The sequence below is a fragment of the Gouania willdenowi genome, chromosome 21, assembly GCF_900634775.1.
Source record: "Gouania willdenowi chromosome 21, fGouWil2.1, whole genome shotgun sequence".
NCBI lineage: Eukaryota > Metazoa > Chordata > Actinopteri > Blenniiformes > Gobiesocidae > Gouania > Gouania willdenowi.
The window spans coordinates 14,004,013-14,014,693 of record NC_041064.1 but is presented as its reverse complement, the minus strand read 5'-3'; the positions used below and the strand labels follow the sequence as shown (position 1 = coordinate 14,014,693).

The following is a 10,681-nucleotide window of genomic DNA, read 5'->3' as shown; positions in this document are numbered from 1 at the left end:
CATTTCATAGAATTAATTTTAAGAAACCCAAAACATCAAAAATGAAATGGAAGACTCTATACTGTACTTATGGCACAGTTTGCATTGCAGAAGACTCATCTTTACACATATTTTAATTTCTACTGAACCATGAAACAAAGAGTTGCTTTGGCCAAAGACTTAATTCAACTTAGTCTTTATTGTTTGTCTCAGTTCGTTTATTTGTTCCAGCTTCCATTACAAATTAATAAATACATCCAGTGGACACAATTGTTTTTTTTTGTTGGGTCGACACAACAAACAAAGAAATACACGGACACAATGCACCGTTAACTTTTATCTAAGAAATTTTCTCTATCTCCACAACTCACGAGAGACATCTGACAGTTTCCAGCAACAGACAAATATTCAGGGTTGAAGGAATGAGGAATCTGCATTCCTGTCTTCTGGCATGTCTGACAGAGAACACATTGTATCGTTATCTGCAATATTTTTTAGCAAAAAACAACCCCCCAAAAAATACAATACCAAAAGAAAATCCATTGCATTTACATTTAGCGGTTAAAATCTGTTTTTGAAAAAGATTGAAATGAAGTTTAAAGATAGTGACTTTAAAATTCACCACATCTCTCTCAACCCAATATTTGTGTGACATGCTAGCTATGTGTAAATATGTGTATATAAATAGATGTTGTTGAATTTACATTGAGGTTTTCTCAATACATGTGATAAATACATTTTATTTATATATAAGTATCATGCATTAACATTTAGTCTGGACAAGATAGCTATTGTAATGTATTAGTTAAGGCGAAGGGGTAAGAGTTTTCAAGACATGCTTGTTCTCGCTCATTTTTTAATGTGTTTTCATTGTAATATATTCAATAAATCAATTCATTAATCAAAAACTAGTTTTGGCGAATGATGCTCAGATGCTATTGTAACTTCTGGACATGAAGGATCTGCTTCTGTATGCAAAGTGTCATTTACACAGCGTTTAACTGGTACTTAAAATATAATGGCCTAGTGTATAACATCAACATGACTATAAATAACAAGGAACTAAAAAGCCAGGGAGTTGGATATAGTCTATATGCATTATTTAGAATGTTTTTATAACATATAGTAGCCACATCAAATACATATATATTTACCTTCAGAAATGCATTATGAATACTTTATCATGGACCAATCTGGCAACAAGAATAGCTTTGTAACGCTGTGTAATAAAAAAAAAAAAAAAAGGTAAAATAGTGGGCCTATGTTGTTGGGCTTTTAAACAGTTTTAAATTAAATTGAGACAAGATTACTTACTTCAAACTAAATTCTTACTTTAAATTAAAATGTGTTATTATTACTATCTTGATCTTAAAGTTGGTGTTTGAGGCATCAGCAAAGTTGATCCTTTCAAACCTCATTGAGAATAAAATAGCTAGATTAAATACAGACAAGCTAAGTTAAGGTAAAGACTTTATTTCAACTATATTTTATTCACAACCCCTGTGAACTGCCATCTTAACGTGGTGGGGTTGTTTGAGTGCCCAAATGATCTCAGGAGCTATGTTGTCTGGGGCATTATGCCCCTGGTAGGGTCTCCCATGGCAAACAGGTCCTAGGTGACGGGTCAGACTAAGAGCAGTTCAGAAGACCCATATGGATAAAGTTAAAGCAAGGGCCGTGACGTCGTCTGGTATTGCGCAGCCGGGGCCCCACCCTGGAGCCAGGCCTGGGGTTGGGGCTCGAATGCGAGCGCCTGGCGCTCGGGCCTTTGCCCACGGGGCCCGGCCGGGCTTAGCCCGAAAGGACGACGTGGACCCACCACCCGCAGCGGGATCCATAGGGTTCGGGTGCAGAGAGGACTGGGTGGCGGTCAAGGGGGGGTGCCTCGGCGGCCCGGTCCACGTCCACAGCTTCTGGCTGTTGGGACATGGAACGTCACCTCGCTGGGGGGAAGGAGCCTGAGCTTGTGCGGGAGGTTGAGAGATACTGGCTAGATATAGCTGGGCTCACCTCCATGCACAGCTTGGGCTCCTGATCCCAACTCCTGAAGAGAGGCTGGACGCTGCACTTCTCTGGCGTTGCCCATGGGGAGAGGCGGCGGGCTGAGGTGGGCTTGCTTATTGCCCCCCAGCTCAGCCGCCACGTGTTGGAGTTCACCCCAGTGAACAAGAGGGTTGCGTCCCTACGCCTTCGGGTTGGGGACAGGTCTCTCACCGTTGTCTCGGCCTACGCGCCCAACATCGGTGCAGAGTACCCGGCCTTCTTGGAGTCCCTGGGAAGGGTACTAGACGGTCTCCCGACCGGGGACTTCATTGTTCTACTGGGGGACTTCAACGCCCACGTGGGCTGCGACAGTGAGACCTGGACAGGGGTGATTGGGAAGAACGGTCTCCCCGATCCGAACCCGAGTGATGTTCTGTTATTGGACTTCTGCGCCAGTTACAGTTTGTCCATAACGAACACCATGTTCGAGCACAATGGTGTCTATAAGTGCACATGGCACCAGGACACTCTAGGCCAGAGGTCGATGATTGACTTTGGAGTTGTGTCATCTGATGTCCGGCCGCGTGTCTCTGAGACTTGGGTGAAGAGAGGGGCTGAGCTGTCAACCGATCACCACCTGGTGTTGAGCTGGATCCGCTGGCAGGGGAGGAAGCCGGTCAGACCTGGCAGGCCCAAACGTGTTGTGAGGGTCTGTTGGGAGCGTCTGGTGGATCCCTCTATCAGTTGGGTCTTCAACTCCCACCTCCGGATGAGCTTCTCCCAGATCCCGAGGAAGGTGGGAGACATGGAGTCCGAGTGGACCATGTTCTCCTCCTCCATTGTTGATGTGGCCGTTCGCAGCTGTGGCCGAAAAGTCTCTGGTGCCTGTCGCGGGACAATCCCCGAACCCGGAGGTGACGCCCGGAAGTAAGGGATTCCGTCAGGCTGAAGAAGGAGGTACCGGCAGGCCAAGCGCGCTGCAGCCCGCGCAGTCGCAGAGGCAAAAACTCGGGTCTGGGAAGAGTTCGGAGAAGTCATGGAGGAGGAGCCTTGAAGAGATTCTGGCAAACCGTCTGGCGCCTCAGGAGGGGGAAGCAGTGCTTCACCAACACTGTTTACAGTGCAGAGGGGGAGCTGCTGACCTCAACTGGGGATGTTGTCGGGCGGTGGAAGGAGTACTTCGAGGGTCTCCTCAATCCCACTGCCACGTTTTCCGATGAGGAAGCAGAGGCTGGGGACTCAGTGGCAGACTCGCCCATCACCTGGGCTGAAGTCACCGAGGTGGTTGGAAAGCTACTCAGGGGTGGATGAGATTCGTCCTGAGTACCCCAAGTCTCTGGATGTTGTAGGACTGTCTTGGTTGACACGTCTCTGCAACATCGCGTGGCAGTTGGGGACAGTGCTTTTGGATTGGCAGACCGGGGTGGTGGTCCCTCTCTTTAAGAAGGGGGATCGGAGGGTGTGCTCTAACTACAGAGGGATCACACTCCTCAGCCTCCACTGTAAGGTCTACTCCAGGGTGCTGGAGAGGAGGATCCGGCCGATAGTCGAACCTTGGATTCTGGAGGAATAATGCGGTTTTTGTACCGGTCGCGGCACACTGGACCAGCTCTATACCCTTCATTGGGTGCTCGAGGGTTCGTGGGAGTTTGCCCAACCAGTCCACATGTGCTTTGTGGATCTGGAGAAGGCGTTTGTCCCCCGTGGTGCCCTGTGGGGGGTGCTCCGGGAGTATGTGGTCCGGGGCCCTTTGCTAAGGGCTGTCCGTTCCCTGTATGAGCGCAGCAGGAGCCTGGTTCGCATTGCCGGCAGTAAGTCAGATCTGTTTCCAGTGCATGTTGGCCTCCACCAGGGCTGCCCTTTGTCACCGGATCTGTTCATTATTTTTATGGACAGAATTTCTAGGTGCAGCCAGGGACCGGAGGGGGTCCGATTTGGGAACCTCAGGATCTCATTGCTGCTGTTTGCAGATGATGTTCTGTTGGCTTCCTCAGATCAGGACCTTCAACGTGCACTGGGGTGGTTTGTAGCCGAGTGTGAAGCAGCCAGGATGAGGATCGGCACCTCCAAATCTGAGGCCATGGTTCTCCTCTCCACCGAAAAGAGGTGGCTTCCCCTCTCTGGGTCGGTGTAGAGTACTTGTCTCAAGTGGAGGAGTTCAAGTATCTCGGGGTTTTGTTCACGAGTGAGGGACGAATGGAACGTGAGATTGATAGACGGATTGGTGTGGCATCAGCAGTGATGCGGCCGCTGTATCGGACTGTTGTGGTGAAGAGGGAGCTGAGTCGGGAGGCAAAGCTCTCAATTTACCGATCGATCTACGTTCCTACCCTCACCTATGGTCATGAGATTTGGGTAATCACCGAAAGGACAAGATCGCGGATACAGGCGGCCGAAATGATAGGGTGAGAAGCTCAGTCACCCGGGAGGAGCTCGGAGTCGAGTCGCTGCTCCTTCACGTCGAAAGGAGCCAGCTGAAGTGACTCGGGCATCTGTTTCGGATGCCTCCTGGTCGCCTTCCTCATCCACAGTGAAAACTAATTTGTCACCTAGTAACAAAATGTTACCAAGCAACAAACATCAACTGTGTTCACATACAGGGACATTTGAATGGTTTCCATGTAGACTCAGTGATTTCCCCATACATCATTTACATTTAAAAAAAAAATAAGCATTTGATTTTAAGATACTTATCATGTGAAACCTTTAATCCAACCCCACTCTTATTCATATTCTTTATGTGAGTTTTTCAGACATACAGTACTTGAAGTGTTTCAGTTGTCATGAGCCTGCCTAAAATGAGATGCTGATTGTGGAGGGTTGCCAAATACAGCTGACATTTTCCTGCTTTAAATCTGTTGGTAAACCCCCAACCATCATATCCCCCATTTTACCCTGGCATTACATGGTTATTAAACACAATCTTCCAAAAATTATCACATTATATGACACTTTTTCATGACCTTCATATCTTAATAACAACTGCATATTTTCAACCCATCACTAAACACTTTGTTTTGAAAGCTACAGCTCTAGTACTGTTTGTCCAGTGACTGGATCCAAGCTGTGTACATGAGTCACTGAGCAAATTCCTATCTTTTAACATGGTGGATGCACTTTTCTACACTGTTGTGCCCTACGGTAGCATCATCATAGCCAGTGACTCCAACAATCTAAACAAACCGATACAATGGCCAAATCTGTAATGAATAATAATAATAAATTTTATTTAAAAAACACTTTACAATAAAAGCAGAATGATAAAAACCGTGCAATGCATTAAAAACATTATTAGTAATGGGGGCAAACTGGACAGCCTGAAAACTGGACAGCTAAGGATACTTAACATGATGGTATACATCATGGAGAACCCTAGCCGTCCTCTCAACCACCTTTTGCAGGAACGCTGGAGCTTATTCTCCAACGAATATATACAGGATATTATTCCTACCCTTTATATCTAACAGACTGGTTAATAAATTAGTGATGGACAAATCTGGGTGGAGATAAATTGCATAGTCTTGATACTTTAGGAATGGATTGTAATGGGTTTTTTCCTACTTGACTTAATGTACTCTATTTCTGTTTCTAAATTGCTCACTACTGACACGTACTGACTAGATAGTTTTAGCGATATATTTTATTTTATCCCATTTTTACAGAAGAGGATTAGGGACACTGTGGGAAAAAAAATCCAAGACAGAGCCAGTAGTGGAAGGGGAAAAAATTCCAATCGTAAACTTTTTTTTATTTTATTTTATTTTTTTATTCTCAATTTCTTTTTAAACTTTTTTTTAGTTTTAATTTCTTTTTCCAGTCCTGTTTTTTATTTTTATTTTTATCCGCATTTTCATCTGTTACTATTTTGGGACACCTGCAAGCGTCTCCCAAGCAAAACACAGACAGAAAAATAAATAAGATAAGAATAATTAAAAAAAAAAAAAAAAGAAATTAAACAAAAAAAAAAGAAATAATAATGAAAACAAAACAAAAATTACGATTACATTTGTGATTTTTCTTTCTCCCACTACTGGCTCTGTTTTTTTCTTTCTTTCAGTGGCTCAGTTTTTTTATTTTTTATTTTTACCCTAACCCTCTACCGTACATTCTTCATCTATGTGTTTATCTAAGACAGCAAAATTACATAAACAGCCCAACCTGGCTCCACGTGGTGCAACTTTTTCCTCTGCCACCTCACAGTTTATATAAAGCAGTATTCCGTAAACCTCACACGGGCCCTACGTTTCTCACCAGTCATGTACTTGCACCAGTACCAGTATTTAAGGCAGTTGAAGCTATGAAAAACATCAGGCACTAATCACATGTGCATTAATTAAAATACATTCTCATGTGGCTTAAGTCAGGGCTATCCCCTTTAGAGCTGGTGTTTGGGTTCAGGCGTGTCCTCTGATCATGTATTAAAGCCATCTGTTTGGCCGACTGATGATGGGCACTCTCATCTAGTAGAGCAGACTTTATAAGAATGCATTCCATGTTCAGCTACAATGACACAGGGAGGAGCTCTATCCTCACTTTAGCTGCAACGTGACGACCAACAAGTCTGTCTAAATGAACCAAATAACAGGAAAGGGCTAAATTTGTCGAGAGAGCCTCGGGAAATAGTGAGTAAACACATCTGGATTGCTGTCAGACTGCAGCATGCCTTATAGGTGTGTAACACTTTTCTCCTAATCATCAAAGCCAACTTTTTAAACCCGTATAAAAGCAAAAGGATTTTAGCATAATACATTTAATAGCATATGTATGACATAAATATATTTCAAAATGTACACAACACATAACAAAACCTGTTACAAATTTGATAAACATCAAAGTAACATCCTCATAGATTTCACATAATGACAAAAAAGAAAAAAAAACAGGATGATCTCATGCTGTAGATCTACAGCTGTCTAGATAAGTTTGTCAAGAATCCTTTACTAACACCTTTACTAATAGTTTGCATAATAGAGCATGAGACAGATGGACTAGAAGTAACTTGTTTAAACTAAAATGGAAACATAAACATTTTCGAGGTATGCGGTAAGGGGATGATTGTAATCATAGTGCAGATGACGCCACAGGCTCCTCTCGGGCACTTTCAAGTTGAACTCCTGGAACGGACTCCATCTCCGTGGCGGAGATTGACAGACTAAGTTCTCTTAGTGAACTCTTAGTTATATTCATGCATGAGTGCTTCAGGATGCGACGCACTTTCTTGCCCAGCAGCATGTAGAGCAAAGGGTTGATGCAGCTGTTGAAAAAGCCTAAACTGGTAACAAGAGGAAAACCAGCTTTCAGTGTGTTGTGGAGGTAAAAAGTGGAATGTATGCTTAACTCCATCAAGCTAAACGTGTGAAAAGGAGCCCAACACAAAAAGAAGGCCAGGATTACTGCAGTGACAGTTTTGGAGAAGCTAGACCAGCGAACTGAACCCTCCGATTGTTTGACTTTGATTGTCATGAGGATACCTGTTACGCAAATAGCAGTAAACGGCAGAAGAAAGCCGACCGTGGTGCGGACGGCCACGATGGCGATGTGTCTCGTGGCCGCTGTGTGAGCGCTCTGCGTGTGGAAGTTGTTGAAACACACCACTTTGTTATGTACACGCATGGTGTCGCGAAAAATCAGAGCAGGACAACTCATGAATGCAGCTGAAACCCAAACGCAGGTGGACACGACCCAGGCCTTCTCAATCGTCCGGTACCTCTGAGACCAGTTCATATGAACCAGAGAGACATACCTGTCTATACTGAGTACTGTAAGAAAGAGCACACTGGCATACATGTTCATCACAGACACAAAGGAGTTAAGCTTACACATGACCACACCAAAGTCCCAGTGGAAATCTCTGAGTATATAATCAATGTAGAAGGGCAAAAAAAGGACAAATACAAAGTCCGCAATGGCGAGATTGAGCAACCAAACACTGGTGACAGTCTTTTTACTCTTAAATCCCGTCACCCAAATAACTGTCCCGTTTCCAATCAAACCAAGCACAAAGGAAATAATGTAGATAACAACGGAGATGACGTGCATGGCCGCCGTCTGTGAATGGGCCACTTTAAGTTCCTCCATATCACCATAATCCAGGTAGTATTCATAGGAATAGTTCCCGTAGTCTTCGCCTGTGTCGCCCATTGTTTATCTGTAGAAAGAGAGGCGTCGTGATAAGAGGTTTTCCTGTAAGACAGTATGTACTCACAACAATGCTTGCATGTTATCTTCCCCCTGTAATTCATGTTTTCACCTCCGTTTTCCCAGACTGTTCCCCACACGAATCCAGACAGCACGTCTCTTCCCACTTGATGGTCATACACTTCCTGTGTTGAAGTTGGAATAGGGTGTGTCCTGGGCAACACTGACAGTTAAAGAATGGAAATCAACACATCATTTCATCATTAAACACAAGTTTTTATACAGCAGGTGAACATCTAAAATGTAAATGACAACTTTAGTTTTTTGCATGGCAACAAAAACAACAATTGTAATTTTAAGAGGATTTTCTGCCTTCCTTCCTTTTTTTTTGGTTGATGAAAACAACAAAAACTGAACAAAAATATGGAGTGGGAGACATGCACATGTATCACAATCAGGGCTCGTGATGAATGCTACAGTCTAGTCAGAGAAAGAGAAGTGTTAAGCACAAATCTGTGGTCTGTGGAGAATGTTGAGTAAGCAAGGCACTTGTTTTTTCAAGAGTTATTTCTAGCTTTGTTTAAGCCATGTGTGTAAGCAAGTTACGGTATTTATACACTCTGAAAACCAAATTGGAATTAAACTTAGAATTGAAATATTCTAATATAGAATAGACAAATAGAGAAAAAAAAATTTTATTGGAAAAATATAGACAGCATGGTTTGAATTTGTCATCAAAGTGATTAAAGTTATTTCCTTGGAGAAAAACTTAGAGGATAAAGCTGCAAGATGTTCTATTACAAAATTAAATGGGATTTGGGTCTTTGCATGAACTTAACAGATGCTGACTTTGATATAAATATCCAGCTTGAGAATAGATCTAACATATGTGGGCGAAGTATAAAACACTGTATAACCTTAAATTTAAAGTCAAACTGCTCACCTTAAATATCAGCCCTCTCCTTTTTTCTTTCTTTTTTTTTTTTTTTTTTTAGAAATATTTGAAGCTGAACTCCAGCAGCTCCAGTCGTCTGCTCTCCTTCCCTCCGTTTCACCAAAAAGTCTCCCCAAAGTGAGCTCCTATTCGCCCTAAAGTCGTTTGGCGTGTGCGCTTGTGTGCGAGTCTTTCCGTGAGTCCATCCAAAGTAAACTCCGCACTGATCCTCGCAGGGCTTTGGATGTGCGGCGGGTGCGTCAGGCTGACGCGTCAACAGTGACTGCAGCGAGTTATTGGTCAGCCGCACGGAAACAAGAATGCTTCTTTCATTGAGGCTGCTTCCATAACTACAGCATGTATGCACAATGCACTGCAGCACACGCTTCCCTGCTGGGTATCCTGGGAAAGTCGTTCACATTAAAGCAGGGATTCCTTTGTTCCAAAAGGAAGCGTCACAAGCTGTCTTTTATTTTATTTATTTAGCTTATTTATTTATTATTATTATTATTATTATTATTATTATTATTGGGTGGGACGCCAATTCAAAATTAGGTCTCCCTTTCTTTCTTTCTTATTTATTTATTTATTTTTTAAACACTTTTATTTATTTATTTTCAATTGCAAATCCTTGACAGGAAAAAAATAATTATTAGTTTACTATTTATTTTATTATTGATGACTGCTCATGCTTTATGCTCTACTCCACAAACCTGGTTTGTAACATTTGTAAATCAATTTCTAACTACAGTAGAAAAACTGCATTTCCAAAGAAATAGCAAGTAGGCATATACATAAACTGAACCCCTCGGAATAAGTATAACCCGTCAGATTCAGTAAAACGCTTTGGAGTCAATATAATCCCTCAGAGTCAGTATTATTACTACAGTGAACTGTATTAATACTACTAACAGCAAGGGGTAGCATGTTTACTCTTCCAATAGGTTTGAATGGGAAAATTTCCAATTCAATTTGGCCATTTAACCAATAACCGTTAATAACGGGGACAAGTTATACCAATTTTTCAACTTTTAAAACAGTTCTCTGTGGTCTAAATTACATATCTGTGCCGGGGTTTTGGTCAAAACATGACATAAATCAAGCGGAAGAGGTTTACATTTTAATACCCTGTATAATCCAGCTGTTTGAGAGCGCTCCGTTTGGGGGGAGGGGGTCCCTGGAGTACACTTCCTCAACTTCCTGGGGCAAAATGAAAGTGGTTAACTTCTTGAATATGCCTATATTCTGGGTGAATTCATCCTTTAGTAACTCCGTAAGTTGATCATTTAAACTGTAAAACCGGCGCTGTTTATGATAAGTGCTGTAAAGTACGATGGCTGTCTCACTGGCTTTAAAAAGTACTTTTTTTATTATTTGTGGTTGATTTACAGTAGTAGTTGTACTTATTTTGAGTACTATCGGACGAAGAAACTACTCAAAATTCAATAGCTCACCTTTAAGGCTGACAAATGTATTCGGTGTCTGCTAGATACAGTAGAGGACCTTATGACACAAAGCAAAGGTGTATTCCAGTCATAAAGGGCTGCTGTCCTGCATGTTTTATTTACATATTTGCTGTAACGCCCCTGACTGCAGTGACTAGCCTGTTATCAGGCCTTTTACAGATGACAGTCATTGGAGGAAAGC

The 10,681-nt window shown here is 42.6% G+C and overlaps 1 protein-coding gene across 2 annotated transcripts; it reads right to left on the bottom strand.

Annotated features, from left to right (window-relative positions):
* Positions 1-6,940: 6,940 nt before the first annotated feature.
* Positions 6,941-9,195, bottom strand: LOC114455378 (G-protein coupled receptor 1-like). 2 transcript variants are annotated; one of them, XM_028436577.1, is made up of 3 exons: positions 9,044-9,195; positions 8,213-8,323; positions 6,941-8,110 (listed from the first exon to the last, which is right to left on the bottom strand). In XM_028436577.1, the coding sequence occupies exon 3, from the start codon at positions 8,101-8,103 to the stop codon at positions 7,024-7,026; it is 1,080 nt and encodes a 359-aa protein (XP_028292378.1). In that variant the 5' UTR covers positions 8,104-8,110; positions 8,213-8,323; positions 9,044-9,195; the 3' UTR covers positions 6,941-7,023. The 2 variants fall into 2 exon arrangements, with proteins under 2 accessions (XP_028292378.1, XP_028292379.1); XM_028436578.1 differs by having other exon boundaries at positions 8,213-8,313.
* Positions 9,196-10,681: the final 1,486 nt, after the last annotated feature.